The sequence below is a fragment of the Cryptotermes secundus genome, unplaced genomic scaffold, assembly GCF_002891405.2.
Source record: "Cryptotermes secundus unplaced genomic scaffold, Csec_1.0 scaffold363, whole genome shotgun sequence".
Taxonomy (NCBI): Eukaryota; Metazoa; Arthropoda; class Insecta; order Blattodea; family Kalotermitidae; genus Cryptotermes; species Cryptotermes secundus.
In genome coordinates, this window is record NW_019737986.1 from 164,420 (window position 1) to 183,687 (window position 19,268).

Below are 19,268 nucleotides of genomic sequence, written 5' to 3' on the forward strand. Positions count from 1 at the left end.
ATTCCATTTGTAGATAATGTAACGTATCTGCGTATCACTTTCGACAGGAGAATGAATTACCTGGAAACACCATATAGAAAGGACTGTAGCCAAGGCCATAAGCACGTACGTAAGACCCTATTCTCTATTCAGAAGTGCGCGTTTAAGTACAAATATTAAACTTATGCTTTACAAATCTTTGATAATTTCAGTTATGACGTTACGTTACGTATATGACTACATAATTAAATGGCCCAGGACACAGGCAGAANGGTCAGTTATGACTTATGCTTGTCCCACCCCGAAACATGTGGAGAGTGCTCACCTATTGAAACTGAAGCCCCTGCAGAACAGAGTATATCGCGTTGTTTGATATCATGACAGATGCACACTAGTCCACGAATTGCACGTGGCTTTCAAAATTCCTTACGTATATGACTACATAATTAAATGGCCCAGGACACAGGCAGAAGTAATCCTAAACCAAGTAAATCCAAATGTACGTCGTAGTAGACAAGGAGAAGCCATGCATAAGAAGTATAAGAGGCTTAAATTTGGCAGCGGTCAGGCCTACGACCGTTCAGCTAACTGCAGTTACAGAGTAATTAAATAAACTAAGACATACCTGCTGCAAAAGGCTGCATTGACAAAAAAAAAACTCTGTAAATCTTGTTTAAATATTACTGAGTATAGTACAGTGACAAAATGTGACCTTGACGCCGTGACAATGCGTATATACTCATGCTGAAAGTACGGTTCAACAAACGTAGTGTCTACATAGACCGACCGACCTCTTCCTTCGTTGAAGAGCAGGCCCCATTTCGAAACACGTATATGCCTAGGAGAGAACAAAATTCTTGGTCATGGGTCTGGACGAGACTGAAGACAGAAAATATATGTATGTTTAAATATTACTGAGTATAGTACAGTGACAAAATGTGACCTTGACGCCGTGACAATGCGTATATACTCATGCTGAAAGTACGGTTCAACAAACGTAGTGTCTACATAGACCGACCGACCTCTTCCTTCGTTGAAGAGCAGGCCCCATTTCGAAACACGTATATGCCTAGGAGAGAACAAAATTCTTGGTCATGGGTCTGGACGAGACTGAAGCCAGGAACGACAGTGCCGGCGAGAGCCAGCAGCAATTTAACCGACCGACCATAACTCGGCCGCCATACGGGAATTTCATGCCCTTCAGGAACAAACATCAGACGAAATAGGGGCCGGCCTAAAAACCTGAGGGTCCCAATAAACGACAATCAAGAAGAGATGAATGCAAAGACAGAAGACAACCGAGAGACGATGGAGGTCAATAAGGAAAAAATGGCGCCAATCAAGAAACTAATGAGGCCAGGGTCCAAGTACAGCAGGGCAGAAAGGTTTGTTTGCTGGCAGTTTGGGGGAGTTGGCCATCTTATAAGACACTGCCGAAAGGGATACCGCCAGAATTATCTCCCAGAAAGTGATCGACCGAGACGAGAGAAACGAGTGAATAAAGAAGGCACCAATGCCACTACACCCGCCTCCTTCAGACAGGACCTTCTGACCATTCTGTTCAGAACCTTTTGTCTTCTCATTTGCTGTCTACAAACATAAAAGTTTTAATGTACAAAACTATAATTTTGCCTGAGTTTCTGTATGGGTGTGAAACTTGGTGTCTAACATTAAGGGAGGACTGGGGGTGTTTGAGAACAGGGTGTTGAGGAGACTGTTTAGACTGAAGAGAGATGAAATGACAGGAGGTTGAAGAAAACGGCATAATGAGGAGCTTCATAACTTGTGATCTTCACAAAGTATAATTCGAATGATCAAGTCAAGGAGGGTGAGTTGGGCAGGACAGGATATTATTGGGAAAGCCATACGGAAAGAGACCACTAGGAAGACCAAGACGTAGATGGGTGGACAATATTAAAATGGATCTTAGAGAGATACGATGGTATGGTATGAAATGGACTGATCTGGCTCAGGATAGGGGCCAGTGGAGAGCTATTGTGAACTCGGTAATGAACCTTCCGGTTCCATAAAATGCTGCGAAATTCTTGAGTAGCTGCAGAATTGGCGGCTCCTCAAGAAGGGCTCAGCTCCATAGTGGGAAGTAACAAGGATGAAATACTAGGGGGCTGAGGAAAACTGAATAATGAGGAGCTTCATAACTTGTACTTTATGCCAATTTTAAGTAGAATGATCAAGTCAAGAATGGGATGGTAAGGGCATGCACCATGAATGGGAGAGAAGATGAATCATACAGGATATTGGTAGGAAAACCCGAAGAGACTGCTAGGAAGACATAGATATAGGTGGGCAGTTGATATTAAAATTAATCCTACAGAAATATATATATAGCGTCATATATGCCGAATACAGATTTTAGTCATTTTATAATGAAGACATCATGGCATGCAGTGCAGTAGTTTGACGTGGATAGAGACACACCTGAAGATGGCACATTAGTGCCGAAACATGTGGTGTAAAAGTGAAGAGTAAGGTGAAAAAGTGTATGCACTGTAAGACGGTTAGCATAAATCATGGATAATACAAAGTAGATAAGCCAGCTTTAAAATATTACCTCTTACTTCACTCCTTTTACAGTGCTGGCCATTTCTTACAATGGCAGATTCTTTTAATTATCTGCATGTCATCATCTCTTTTGCTGATTAATGACGGGACTTCTAAAACAACTTAGTTACTATTACGGCCTCCTGTGATGATGTTAGTACTGCCCATTACATCTGTTTCAGTAATACAGCAATATGCAATAGGCTATGCATCACCTCACTCTTTTCAAAATTTATATTTTCTCATGTTATTGCTTTTTATTATCAGCGTTCCATACTACTGAACAAAGGTTGCTTTCTTCTATTCAAAATTTATGTCTCCCTTGTTTACTGAATAGCAGTAAAGCAAAAATTATTAGGTGGTTTTCAAGGTTAAAAGCAGCATGAACAGTGGGTATCTCCAGTTTTTTTGATTATCCATTGTTTACATTATCTGCTCTACTTCTCCACTCCATTATCACAGCAACTGAGAAGTCATTATATTTCAGTCACTTTTCAACTTACTGAATAACCACACACACACGCCTTCAGAACATTCATTAGAGTATATTCCCTATTCAAAAGTGAGCGATTGAGCGCTAACATTAAACTGACCCTCCATAAAGCTACTCTTATTAGATCCGTAATGACTTATGCTAGTCCCGCCTGGGAGTTTGCGGCAGACACTCATCTAGTGAAATTGCAGCGCCTGCAAAACAAGGTTCTCCGCACGATTGGCAATTTTCCAAGGCGCACACCGGTCCGCGATTTGCACATGGCATTCAAAATCCCGTACGTATATGATTACATAACAAAATTATGCAGGCAACAAGCAGAAGTCATACAAAATCATGATAATGAGAATGTTCGCAACATCGGACAAGGCGAAGCCCGACACAGAAAGTATAAGAGGCTTAAACTNTGGTTGCGGTCAGGCACACGACCGTTGAAGTGACTAGACTGCCGTGGTAGCAAATACTACTAGAAATAGGGCATAATCTGCTGTACTGAACCTGGATTGACAGAGGCCTTGTATATATTTTACATAGAAATGGGAATTAAGATTAAATTTGTACATATATGTAAATACTGACAATGGACATACTAATATGGACTATGACTGACAAATGACAGACACGACCTCTGGTCAGAGAGGACGGCCAAAATTAACAGGACAGTAACTTTCATATAAGAAAAAAGAAAGAAAGAAAAATCTGGTCATGAGCCCCAGCCGGGGATCGACAGCAAGACAGACAGACTAACGGGCAGTCAGTCGCAATGTCGCAATGTGACTTGGACTTGGACTTAGGAGTCAATTAAAAATGTAGCAACCACCTAAGTCAGTTGAATTGTAGCAGTCGCGAAGTTCAGTTGTAGTGGTTCAAGATTACATACATCAAGTTATGGTCTTCTACCAACATCCAAGATTAAAATGTTTCTCTCCGAGAGCAAATGCATTTTGAATTTCGCTCAGCTTCTTCTTTCATTCGTGTATGTCATACATTATTCACAGATTAATTTAAACAGCATACTGCTGTAATTTTTTGACTGGCACATCACAATGCAAATGTGTACTATATATATTAAATATTATTTTCCCTTCCTTTCGGAAGCCTTTCAAGCATTTATTTTCTTTTCGGGTTTTCTGACTAAAATTCTGTATTTTTTGTCCCACCCATCTCATCCTTTTCAATTGTAACCCGAATAATATTTGGTGAACAGTACAGATTAAGTTCGTCATAACGCCATTTTCCCCAGCCTTCTCAATAATACAAGCCAAGAAGAAAGCCTGCATGGACAAGGGTCTGAACAGAATGTCATACTGATTAGGGAATCATAAATATTTGCAAGGTAGTCAAGTGATGAAATTTGGGTTTTATATGCTTAAAATACAGGAACATATATGTTTCATGCAATTTATGACATCTTACAAATTTGCTTTCATAAAAATGATTTAATCTTAAAACTATGTAACACGTATCTTATTTCCAAAAAACAAGAATAAATTTTCCCTTTAAATAATATTAATTTCCCTCTTCCATATTTTTATAATGAGCACTTCTGGATGAATTTACCATATTATGGTTCACTGGACGAAGATACATCATGAGTCACATACTTGCCAAGTTCTGTTATTAGCTTATATTAATGTGGCATGAGAAATCATTTTCAAGCATTACACTTTTAACAGCAGTATGGAATACATAATAAACCTTTCAAAAATTCTCAATAAAACACATGAAAAGCTGTACAAAAATTAAAAACAGCACACTGAAATAAAACTGTACAAATATTATTAACGATATGTGAAAATCACAATTAGACACATCAAATATGTTGCACATTAAGTGCACACTTTTATCACCAATATATTCACTTGCTAACTTGTTTTCCCTCAAGGCAAGATTCGACTTTGTGTTCACAGTGCTGTATCCCAGTATTTCAGGGATACTCAGGTTCGCTGAGCGGTGAGCAATTCGATGTATGGGGGTGGGATTAAGAGAACAGACAACAACAAGCAATTGGATGTAACAGTGCTATATTGTAAGAGTAATGAAAGGTGGATGAAGTAGAATTAGGCGGGCATTTTAAATATTCCCTACAAGGGGTGAGGCCGCAGTCCTGCTCGTCTAGCCCTTGTGACAACTGGAATCCAACTCTCTGTGTCTCGTCTTCACCTCCAAGCTGCAGTCTGCCCTTGTACCCCAGTCAGTCTGGGTTCTGCCTTCTCACATGTGTGGAAGGGGAGGAGACCACACACACGTTTAGTCTACACATTGGTTGTGAGCAGTCCACAGCTTGGAAAGAATATTTAAGATGCCCAAGGAATACAAAATACAGTACACAATTATAAAAGTACTCTCGCTTCCACATATGCAACAACAATAACACATACTTAACTTCTCTAAACCGTAACCAGCCAAGTGTCAGGCCAAAGATGAAGCCCCTAATTTAAAGACCAAGGATATAATTATGTATTGCTTGTTCAAGGCTATCACATACTTCAGGGGCAGAGATGAATGAGTATGGTAGCAATTGTAGATGATTAATAATAATAATAATAATAATAATAAATTAAAATAAAATTTAAGCATCGAAATTCAGCGAATGTGGAACATGAAATGTTTTGTGATACCAGTAATTATTGGAGCCACAGGTACAGTCATGAGAGGGTTGAGAAAATATTTGGAACTAATTCCTGGAAAGCACTCCATAGATTCACTGCAAGAAACAGCTATCCTGGGAACATCACACATACTACGGAAAGTGCTACAGTGCGAAGCTTGAAGCCTGAGTGGTGAAGTGCATCACTGGTTCAAGAAAAGGAATAACAGGAAATAAACCTGTGACAAGAGATGATGATGATGATAATAATAATAATAACAACAACAACAACAACAACGAAAACAATAATCTGTGGACACTACAGTCCATGATGAAAATTGGCTTCTGTCTTACAGTTTCTTAATCATATAGATAGTTGATAAGACTCCTTGGGTGGGAGATCAGCCTGCCACAAGGCTGCTACCTATAGAGGACGACATAAACAAAATAAACGCAGAAAACATCCATGCCTCAAGTGGGATTCAAACCAACAACCCCAGTGTTTCAGTCGGCGAAGACAGTGGCGATGATTAGCTGGGGAAAACCGAAGAAATTCTGAGGAAAATCTGTTCCAATACTACTTCAGCCACAAAAAAAATATGATATTGCCACCCATGACTTATAGTACTCCGGGTTCCCTCATGACAAGCCAGCATTATAACCATCTCAGCTGTGGCAAGACCTCAAACACTGACATACCAAAAATAATAGTGCTTTCTGTACATAACGAACTAAATATTCTTATTGAATCTAGGAATATGTATCATTATGAAATCCTATTTGTTATAGGACATAACAAAGGTGGACAATTTTGTTGTTTTTTGAAAGGTAAACAACCAGAACTTACTAGTGAATTATCATAATCATCATCATACTCATTACTTCAAACATACAACAAGGTATTCCAAACAGAATTCATCTTTTCATGTATTCTTTCCTATTTGTAACTCACAATTTACATTCTTAAAATATATAAGAAAGTTGATTTCTTGCATGGCTTCCATGTTATTATTACTGACATCTGATTAAAATTATCATATCAAATACAGCATCCTTTGTAAACATTTACCATTGTACAACACTCCAGAATCATTCAGCATGGATGGTATTGAATTAGCATATGTCAAATTATTTACATAATCACCAATTCAGTACTGTTAATGACATTGTTAAATCAATTTTACTATTATTGTATTTTAGCGTCCTGTTGCACTGATTTGTATTCATAATGTGTATATATTTACCGTCTTTTAGTGCATACAATTTCACTTGTCACTTCACACTACATGTTTTGGCATCATTCTGCCATCCTCAGGCGTATCAATCACGTTAAACCATTGCACTGCCTGTCATCAAGTGTCCATTTATAAAATGATATAAAATGTGTGTTCGTCATTGTTCAGTAATAAAATTTATATATTAAAACTTGTTAAGATCTATCATCTTACATGTCGTACATCAAACTCGTGTGTAATGCCATTCATCCACTATGGGAGTCATTCTTATGTTTTAATTGTGTATATACTGTGTCTTATGATGCATCATTCTTATGGACAATCATGGATGGGATAAATTTCTATGAAAAAAGAAAAATGTGAGTGCTTAACTGGTCATTTATTCCCTACCAGTTGACACAGTGCCATCTAACATGGTCCATATATTTTATCACCAGAAGGAAGCATTTTCTGTCCCATATTCACCAGTACTTTTCAAAACAATCTGGTCCATAGGTTTTAATTCTTGGAAATAAACATGTCATTCAAGATACTACTCATGAAGAAAGACATACATTTTGTTTAAACTCACTGAATTACTGTCTCTCTAGACTTTTACTTTGTTACCCCTTCTCTTATTATGGAAAATACAATTGACCACTTTTGGAAAGAACAGTTAAAATTAGCCTTAAAGCATACTGTATTCATGGTAGAAGAGAAAGCTGACCATGGAATGGAGGCAGTGCACTCCTCTCACTGATAAACGTCTACCAGACTACACACCATCACATCCTTGACAGCAATCTTCAGTCACTGCCACAATAAATTCAAATCTTACCTATTTATGAATTATGGCAAGAGTCTCTCAGCAACACCCAGAATCTATACAAAAATCTTTCATCTTCTGATGTCAATCACGACTATGTGGACACTCAAACATTTTAGTTTGCACTTTATCTTAACTGTGACTTCATACACTGAACTCATCACCCATATTAGTAAGTATGCCTAGGCAAATATACTATATATAAATGCAGAAAAAAAAAATTTCCCTCCAGTTCAATCACTTGAGTAAGACTGAAAGTGAAAATCCAACATACAGGCATACATTGTTTAAGAATATCTTCACCTCCATCTGCCAAGCATAATATATTTAACAATGATTGTAAATAATTACCAACAAAATTACCTATTTCTTTATGAGAAACATGACCTATCAGTTTCTTTTATGTGTACAAGAATATGAAAAGTAAGAATGATTATCACAGATTGGGACAAAGTATATGTTAAGAGAGTCAGAGGAATATATTTTTCACAGTTGTTGTGACAAGTTGTTCTACTACACTATGAGGGCATAAAAAGGTTTTGAAACTGATATTTGTTGAAGCATCTTGAATATTTGAAAGGTATGGATGAGGTGGCAACAACGTTATGTATTAGCAATCTTGTACATGTAATCCCACTTTGCTACCTCTACTTAGTCAAGAGTTAGGGCCCCCATACACACACACAGTTTGGCCTCCTGTTTGGCCTGCACAGTTGGAAGACTGAAAGGCAAAACTGATGTGTGTGGTGCGGCCGGCCGGCTGGCCAATCGTTTGGACTGTTGGCCTGTAGGAAACCCGTCAGTCCGTCAGTTCTACCTGCAGGACTGTAGCACGTGACGTGTGTGATTCAGCAATAGAGGCTGGAAGACTGTGACCGTGGCATGAAGCCTGCCGGTTTATCTGCACGTGTATGGGGAAGGAATGGGAGAGGGAAAACTGAAAGTTTTGCCTGTAAGGTCGATTGGAAGGCCAAACTGTGTGTGTATGAGGGGCTTTATACATGTATTATACAAGGACATGTACTGGGTTCCACTCCAGAATGGCCAACGCTCAAGAACAACAGCATTACATGACAGTGCGCCTCAGTGTCTATTTTCATGCTGTGGATGAACTACAAATTTTCTTTAAAATATCATAACTGGTGATAAACCTTGGACCTGTGATCTGGAAACTAAACACAAATTCTACCAGTACACGAGTCCCAGTTAATAATGGCATGGCAGACATGATGAAATATCCAAGTCATTTTGCATTTATTAGCAAAAAAGGACTAATTCACCTAGAGTACCTTCCTGAACATGGCATTCTACTGAGAGGTTCTAGCAGACTTGGATATTACATGAGAAGGAAATACCAAGGAACCTGTGAAAATGACACGTGGCTCCATCACAACAATACGCATCCCCACAATGCTTTGTCTGTAGTGACATAACTAGCAAGAGGTGACTTTCAATGGCACCACATCATCCCTTGTCACATGCTTTGACTCCCTGGGATTTCTTCTTCTTTTCTAAATTCAAATCTAAATTTAATTGCAGAAGCTTTGATACTAAGGAGGATACTGAAAGAAGAGTGCCAGGCATGCTTCTGGATATTGAAGGACACTGGAATCAGATTATTCATTTGCAAGACTACTACTTTGAAGGGCATATCACATGTGTTACTGGATCAGTCTTTTTGAGATCTCTTGATAGGGTCTCATGAAAGCCAAGTGGTTTTAGAATTAGGTTTTATAACATTAAAGCAGGTCTCTAAAATATATTTTCACTGGAGGGCTGCTTTCACTTTTGTCTTGGCAGGCACCTGAATCAAACAGAGCAGCTTTAACAACTTTCTGGGCTGTTACTTTTTTTAATATATATTAATATTTATATCAAGCATTCCAAATAAATCAACAGCTGAAATATGCACATTTCAGTTGATATAAGTATTGTTTAAAATATTACTGCACAGAAAATTTGATTAACATTTATTCTGATGCTCTGTTTAATGTCTGAGGAACACTGACTAAGGAACTCAAGACCTGGCACATGGATTTAGTCAACATCTGTACTGTTATACAGCACAGTACAAAATATTTTGCCATGTTTTCTACAATATGGTCTTTTTGCTTAAAACAGAAGTACATAAGCTATATACTAACAGTTCTGTAGTAGAATTAATTTACTATATCTCTGAGGTTATACTGCGGTTATATAAACGTTTACTTTTGACCTGAAAAGTTAGTATGTTTGCATGAGGCAGATATGAAATATACCTTACATGTACAATAATGCTCACAAATTTTTCTTAAAATATTTATTGTAACAACAGCAATGAACAATGTAATTATGCAATTTCATGCTGCAAATACTCCTTCGTGAATCCATGGCCATGCCATATCTCCGGTTGTTAGATGCTGGTTTCTCACTGCAGGGACCTGAATTGAGCCTCGGCACAGTCCATTTGGGCTTTCTGGTTGACAAAGTGGAATTGGAGCAGGATTTTCTCAAGAGTACTTCAGTTTTCTTCTCCAAACTATCATTTCACAACATCATTGTGCTCAAGTACCCACCTTATTCGCCAGACTTGGCTCCCTGCGACTTCTATATCTTCCCAAAAATCAAGTCAGTGCTCAAAGGAACCCATTTTTTGCCAGTAGAAGATGTGAAAGCAAAAACGACAGAGATCCTCAACAGCCTTTCAGAAAGTGATCTGCAGAATTGCTTTGAACGTTGGCAGCATCGTATACAGCTCAGAAGGGAACTATTTTGAAGGAGATCCTAATTGATTTCCTCAATTTTTTAAATAAAAAGAGATACACTTTGTCTGACCACAAAGGCTATATAAAATCAAGTACATGTTTACAATCCTAGACACAAATGGGAAATCACAAATACTTTAAATGCATGTATAGTGAATTATGGTTGGTGAGAAATTTCCATATTAAGAAATAAACACAAACATATTAAATTGGAGTTTACAATTTGTACAATTTGGTACATTTTGATCTTTCTGTCAGGACTGTCACGAACTCTTCACTGATATGGTCAATATCATTACTTCTTGAGCAACACAATACTTAGAACTGACTACAGACCCTCTCCAGACAGTTCCTTAATTAGTACACCTCAGCTCATAAGCTGTCCCACATTAACAAAGACACTGCTGCCTGAGTATACACGAGTTTTATTCTCATTTATTGTAATAAATCCTTATATGAACTTATTCTCTTGTCCAAACAATCCCATTTTGAGTTATATTCTTATTTATTTTGGCAAGGAATGACCTTTTCTGCAATTAGGTAGCCTATGGCAAATAAGAGTCTTGTATTAATATTTTAAATTTCTCAATGATATCAATGGGGAAATGTTCCCATTAAGTATAAAATTCCACTAATCTCCAGTCTTTTAAGATTTTTGACTGTTGACATCTTCCACATGTTTAATTTCTTTTCATGCACTTCACTTATTATATCTTTAAATGTGTACTGAACATACTTCATTTCATTTCATGTACTATGCAATAAAAAGGTGATGCTATGCACGCACAGTTTTAAGCCCGATACTAAAAGAAGACCTCCTGAGAAGTGCTGTTACTTTACTAATAATATATCACCAATTTATGACAACAGGAAGACAATGTTCAATAACAAAGCACATAACTCTTCAAGTTTATAAATTGCTTGCATATCAATACTGCTTCAGGTAGAAGTTACATGCAGTTCAGCTCTCAGAGGATGGCTCCCAGATTATAACACAACGATCTTCACCACCTGATACAACCAGAGTGCCATCATCAGACACAGCAACTGCAGTCACTGCTCCTGTTTGAAGAGACATGACAATTAAAGAGTTTTTCAACATAAATGAATAAAATCAAATGTCACAGTAAAACACATGTTCCACTTCTCTAAACTTGTCAGATGTTTTTACAGTGTGTTTATATCTAAAGCTGGCATGAGCTGCTATAAAAGAACCCCAGAACACATAACAGATTTGTTCCTCAGTCTGAAGAATGAACATGAGTATTCCGACTATTATTGTGCTGGCAGCCGATGACAAAGTTTCAGGAAAACTATCCGCCCACCAAATAACCAAACAACCAACTAACCAAGCAGCTCCATGGAGCAAAGTCCTGTTCAAGAAGCCAACAGTCTCTCAGCTACTCAAGAATTCCCCAACATTTTATGAAACATGAAGGCTCATCAGCATGTTCACAATATCCTGCCATTGGTCCCTATTCTGAGCCACATAAATTCAGTCCACACCATCAATCCTACTTTTCTAAGATTTATCTTAATATTATCCTCCCACACATGTCTAGGTCTTCCTAGTAGATTCTTCCCTTCTGGCCTTCCCAAGAAAACTCTGCATGCAATCCTCTTCTTTCCCATACATGCTACATGCCCTACCCAAATCCTCCTTGACTTCATCATTCTAACTACATTCTGGGGAAGAGTACAATTCAGAAGAATAATTAGAAAATGTCTAATGGTACACAAACATGATAAACAGAATGGAGAATAATTTATTATATACTGTATATAAATATATAACTTCTTAAATACTTCCAGCCATGCTGAGAGACTAGCAGGAATTATACATTTATATTTCAGTGATCCGTTCTACTCACAATCTTCACTATTACAATGTCCTTCTATAAGAGAGCTGTCAGACATATCCCGCACATTCTGTCCTGCTACTGTGTTCGCAATTTTTAGCATACACATAAGAGATGCAGCATATAAAAGCTATACATTCTTTTATAATCCATGTTCGTACCAAATTTCAAATTCTTTATGATGAACAAGACACTACCAAAACAAAAATTTTAATTTTTTAAGGTCTCTTGCTAAAGAAATGTAATGACCCTTTACAAAATGGAACTAATGTAACTCCTACTTACAATGTTAGTGGCATATATATATATGCAATTAAAATGTATAAAAGTGAGGAAGCATCCAAAGACGTGATGTCCACGCCAAGTTTCATGAAAATCTGTCAAGTGGTTCAAAAAACTAATTACCACATTAACTATACCCTGAGGCAAAAGATAAAATGTCCCTGAGCTTAAGTAAGCATCATGCCGTAAAGATGTATTTGGAGTGGGGGATAGCTCCACACATTCTTAATCTTGGCATCAGATGGAGCTGCCTCTTTACCTCCAGGGAAGAGTCCTAGTACTGTCTGTATGGGGGGCTGGATGGGCCACAGAGATTAATGTGGAGGCAGAGAGAGAAATTCTTGCCCCTTGACAGAAGTTCAACCCTGGTCATACAGCCTGTGCCCTATACTGACTAAGCTATCTCAGTTTTAAAGTGATTTCTTTTAATATATATTTCTCATTTTGAAAGGCTACAGTATTTTTAATTCTGAATCACTAACTTATTACAGTATCTGTATATCATCCACAGCAAAACGGAACTCAAAGGTCAATTTATTACTGCATATTTGTCATGGTTGGAAGGATATCACATTCTTCTAACTGAGATAATTCTGATCTTGGAGTTCAAATCACAATATGTTCCCTATATGTCTAGTATGTGAAGATACTGCCGCATTCTGCCATACAACTTCTTCGGTAAGATTAGCTGAAATTAAACTCAACTATCTTTATTCTGTTTAAATAATATAACTATCTTATACGTGAACATTTCTAGTTTTACCTACATACCAACATGAGCTGGTAACTGTTTCAGTAGTTTCACTTGGACCAAGTCCCATATGTACAGACTTCCACAGCTTCCTCCAAGTATCAGAGTCAAGCCATCCCAACAAAGGCACCTGCAAAAGAAAAATAAGGTATTACATTCTAATACTTTTGAAATCACCAAATCATGATTGTTCTTTAATGGACTGTCAAGTGCACTGGTGTTTCTCTAAAACAGGTTGAATGTTCATCCAAAAACATAGCACACAAACAACAGGAAGCTACATTAATGCTGTCTGAAACCCGACCCCCTCAAAAAACAGCTGTGAAATGACAACTTGGCAGTACACTGTGTACCTGTAACTGCAATACAAGAAGAAATCATTATGTAGATACATAATAAAATATTATTACAACAAATACTGCTGTAACAAAATTTTCATTTTCTCTTATCATTTTTCCTTTATTGTATTTTTATGGTACCCGGAAAAGTGGTATTCTGTTATACCTGTACTTCTTCCTCGTAGGAACCTCGACAATTAAATTTAGAAATCTTGCTGTTTCTTTTCCTCTGAGCTTTATATTTTGTACCATTGGTTCATGATACATCAAATATGATACAGGATGCAGAATGAATAATTTATTAATTGATAACTTTCAAGATTTTAACTTCATTAGACATACTGAAAACTTCTGTTCTGTTAAACTAATGACGGGTATGAATAATATGAATATGATAAACATTTACTAAATTAAAACTTACTTTACATTCATATTTTTAAATGAAAACATTACTCTATATCATCAAAGAGAGATGGAAGGAAAACAAAAATTCTTGATAAATTCGAAAATGCTGCTGTTTTGATGATCACTTTAATGATGTGTCCCATCTTTCTCGATGTGCTTTGATGTGCTTCTTGCTTGTTCATTTGCTGGGCTTACTTTTTGATCATGAAAATGGAGGCAGTACATTCCTCCAAAAGCACCAGTAAACATCTATGAAATTACATAGCATCAAGTCTCAGAAAATAGCTCCTCATAGGCACTGTCATGAGAACATCAAATCTTTTGTTTTATTGAAATTTTAGCACACATAGTGCATATACAGGTATTAATTTTAAAGAAGTATTTGAACTTCACTTTACTTGCACCACAAAGATGTAACAATTTTATTTTGCCGTACACATGTTGACAAAGAAGATATTTAGTCTCCATAGTCTCATATCATTGTACATATAGTTTTTATTTGTTCAATAAGTAAATGGTTTTACTTAATAAAGAATAATCTCATATTTAATAAAAGTGTCCAATGTCAATGTCATGCTATCTTGGCTCTCATGGTGAAAACCCTTAACTGCCTTGTGTGAACTGCTGAAGCCTGACATCATTCAATGGGCACTGACATGATTGATTACAAAGTGTGTAAGAAAGGAGAAGGGAATATCACAGTCTTTACAGACATAAGCACACATCTATATATCTCTGAATAAACGGCAAAGCACAAAAGACATGGGAGAGAGAATTAAAGAGTTAGAACATGCTACAAACGTCAGGATTCAAAGTCAGTACTCACCAAACATGTACCAAAACAATCAATCCCTACAAAGACTACCACCACTTAAGAATCTACTGGTGTGTGTTTGTGTATGTATATGTACATGTATGTGCTCATGTATTACGTAGGTAAGTCAATTAGCAAGTTACAAATGGATATAGAACTTAAACAAATAAAAGTACTTATTTGAAAAATGCTTTTATTTCTCAATATTATCTCCCTGTACATTGAGGCACTTGTCCCATAATTTCAAAAGCCCCTGAAAACCAGCAGCATAAAATTCTTTGGGCTGTTGTCGGAACTAGGTGGTGACTTCCCGTTATACAGCTTCATTGTTGGGAAATTTTTCAGCCGAAAAATTATGTTTAAGAGGGCCGAACAAATGGAAGTCGCTTGGAGCAAGACTCATCACCTGTGACAGTTTGGGCTAGCATATTGTGTCCTTCATCGTGGTAGTGATTGAGATGCTGTAATGCCAGACCCATTCTTTGCATTTTGTGTTGTGGGGTCAGCATGCGCGGCACCCATCATGCACAGACTTTGTGAAAACCTAACCTGTCATTCATTATGAGGTAGGCCATGTCATGTGAACAACCAATAGCAGTGGCTACACTGTCTATAGTTACCTTTCTATACAGAAGTCACTGCCTGGTTCCGACAAAAAACCTGCTGGTTTTCAGGGGCTTGTGAAATGATGGGACAGTTACCTCAATGTACAGGGAGATTACGTTGAGAAATAAAAGCATTTTTCAAATCAGTACTCTTATTTGTTTAAGTTCTATATCCATATGTAACTTACTTATTTACTTACCCTTGTAGATTCAATTCTACTTCATAAAATATATAAGTTTATTACAAGGATTCTATGTTTAAAAATTACGCTGTCTAATTTTCATGGAAACATTTAGAGAACTATCAAGTTCATATTACAGAAATTTATTTACAGACAGTAAAATAAGATACCTTATGCAAAGTTTTATCCTAGAAGACTGAGACATAGCATTAATATGTCAATGAAAAGGAGCTAGATACTTGACCAATAATTATTGAAGCATTTCTCTGCTATTTACAGTATTCTTAAAAACAGATAAACTTGTTTTGAAGGCTTTTTAAAATTAGATTTACTTGGAATATCTATGAACATATAACAGTGTCGACAAAAATAAGGTAGGGTCTGTAATCTCAATTATGATGTATCAAATGGAAAAGCTACGGAACCAGGATAGCATAGTCGGTATAGTGACTAGCTACAGGCTGGATGACTGAGGGGTCAGAGTTTTGAGTCTTGAATGGATCAAGAATTTTCTCTTCTCCACACCATCCAGACCAGCTCTAGGGCCAACCCAACCTCATATACAATGGATACTGGGGGCTCTTTCCAGGGGGTAAAGTGGCCGGGACATGAAGCTGACCACTCACCTCCAGTTAATGCTGAGATCGAGAAAATGTGGACCTGTACATCCACTCTCCCATACGCCTTCACAGCGTAGTGCTTAATTACTTAACAACAGGCACGGCTTTACCAAATGGAATAGCTAGACAGCTAACTCAATAACTAAGTTTTTATCCTAATTATATGCAACTATGTGTATTACACTGTTTAGTTTTCCATAGCAAGATCATACTGCATTCAAACTCCCACATATATGTTCTGTGATTTTATAATATTATGTTTTATATTATATACTGTAAGTCATGCGTTTTAATCTATATATGTAATATTGTATTGACTGACCTTTACTAAGCGGAATACTCTTGCTATTTAACTAAACAGATCTAGTGGATAAAAACATAAATTAAATAACTTTGTTACACTTTCTCTTTCAGGTTTGTAATTGGCATTTGGGCCCAAGGATGGTGTTGGGGTGGTGAAACATGTCATCCAGCTTATAATTTCTGTCAATAAGCATAGAGTGTGTGATTGCACACATAATATATTCAATTAGTCTAAATACACAAAAGGATTTAATAGTATAAAGGCAATAAATCTTTTACAAAAATACAACAACAAACAATACAATTTCAGAAAACTACAAAATCAAAGCCAGGGAAAGTTTATACAGAACTTGGTGAAGAATGCAGATGGGAGAATTAAACAAGAGACCCAGCAAAAATAAAGACTTCATAAAGTGTACCTTAATTCTTCATCAAGTGTCTTGGTATACACTTGCATCCCAGAGGCCAGGTCAAAAACCTTGAAAGCTTTATCCTTACCACATGACACCAATTTGTTACCATCTGGACTAAAGCTTGCTGCATACACTGTATCATTATGTCCTGCAATTATAAAAGAATTTTATAACTTATAAGGGGCACTAAACAAGCAGTAGTAACAAAGTGATATAAAATAATCTGTTTTTATTAATACACAGGTTTGATTACAGACTTACAATACAGCCTTCCCATGTTGCCCCACCTCTGGCAAATGCTGTAGTCCACTGGCAACATGTGTTCTGCTGAATTGTCCCAAAGAGTGTTCAAAAGCATGTATCTTTCCACAATGGGAATATTTGTCTTCACAGGGGTTACTTCATCTTTGGAAAGAGGTTGTAAACAAATGGACTCATGTCTGGAGAGCATGGAGAATGATCCAGTAGCTCTCAGTCCTAGCAGTGCAACACGTACTGGATGATGTGCACCATATGACATTGGGTACTGTCATACAGCAAGACAGGCCTAACAGCCAGTAACCCTAAGTGCTGCCTTACTTGGTGTTCAAGGGAGTTAGTGCAGTACTGCACATGCACTCACCATCTGTCTGTGCGGCAATGTGCAACAAACATATGGTCATATGCCAAGATCAGCATTGCCTTGAGTTGTTTCTGTTCCTGTTTGAGCTTCTTGGGACATGGGGAAGACAAGTGTCACAATTTGCTTGACTGCCATTTCAGCATCTATGAGCCCATGTTTCATCCAAGGCAATGATTCTGTCCCAGAATGTGGAACCATTTGCAAATTGCTCAATATAAACATCTGGATCTGAGATAAAGAGTGCAAGATGCATCATGCTGGGATATTCCTCATTCCAGTTCACTGCTGAGAATATGCAGTACTGTCAGGGCACTAATGCTTGCATGTCTGATGAGTTCTTGGCACAACTAACACCTGCCATCTGTCAGGAAATCTAAGTAATGTGTTGATCTGCTGCTGATACGGAGCATCTGGTATTTTTAATATTGTCATATTTAATATTTAATACATTTCATATCATAAACAATATGCCCGTACAAGGCACTTCCAATGTGTAAATGCTGGGAAATTCTTGAGTAGCTGGAGAATTGGCAGCTCCTCCAGAAGGGCTCAGCTCCATGAGTGAGAAAGTAAGTAAGTAAACACTGGTCAGTTCAGGGAGGTAGAGCAAAGAGAAGGAAGGGTGATTATAAAGGTTCTATGTACCCAAAGATGGCCAAAAGCAGCCTGAAACATGTAGTACACACAAATGTATGGCGTGTCTGTACCAGGATTGTGTCAATCAAGTAACTAATAAACATGTAGGAAATGCGTTCCTTTGAAATGTTGGGTTAATTATTTAGATCCCAATCCCTCATCTCCAAGTAATGATTAATATCTTGTAATGTGTTAAGAGACTACATACATGGGCTGGTTTGGTAATCAGACTTAATGGATTTCTGAAACTCATAACTACAATTAATTATAATCATTTCATTAGTTTATGCATTTTACAATTTGCCACAGCACATACTAGGCCTTCTCAGTCTACCGTGTCAGCAGTGGTTGCCTGGTAAGAGCTCCCAATGCCATAGATTCCTGAGCTTCTGCATTCATGTATTTACTGGCTGGTGACTTTCTTCAAACTAACCCATGGCAGCAAGTGTCTCTGCACCTTCTCAGCTCCTCAAAGCTCCAATTCAGTTCCTGATATATAGACTTGGGACAGACCCCACAGAACATTCTGCCTCCAACAGCTGTTTTATTGTTCCATGCATAAATGTTGCTGTGATCATGTGACAGTTACCTACTGCTGTGCAGCAATGAATGCTCACTTAATAGTGCCACTGTGTGTTTACTGTGTCAACCTACAACGGATGTTTCTTCTTGCTCCACAATTCTGACTTTGAGCCCTAATATCCCAATACAAATAATGGAAGTAAATTCCAAGGCCAGATTCCACCAAAGAAGGCTGAGGGGTTCTTGATTTATTTAATGTTGCATCAACTGCAGTGGTTACACACAGTCATGCAAAAATGGGACAATTACAAATTATGGTATGAAATTGATAATCTGTGGAAGGAAGCAGTCATGGTCAATTTATGATAGTAAATAGTTGTCAGGAGGAGAGAGAGGAAAACAAGGAAAAACTTCAGTGAAAGTAGAAAAACCATGATCAAGATTCAAGCTGGGTAGCTCACGAAATATAAGCACATACAGTGCGTACAATCAAGTGCGCGCCGCGGCT

At 37.5% G+C, this 19,268-nt stretch overlaps 1 protein-coding gene across 1 annotated transcript in view; it reads right to left on the reverse strand.

The window, feature by feature from the left end:
* Positions 1-10,168: 10,168 nt before the first annotated feature.
* LOC111870604 (protein FAN) overlaps positions 10,169-19,268 on the reverse strand; it is a gene marked incomplete in the record, with an annotated part of 42,113 nt that continues 33,013 nt past the window's right edge. Inside the window, 3 exon segments of the mRNA XM_033753923.1 lie at positions 10,169-11,470; positions 13,321-13,430; positions 16,987-17,128. Of these exon segments, the coding sequence (XP_033609814.1) occupies positions 11,370-11,470; positions 13,321-13,430; positions 16,987-17,128 (353 nt within the window).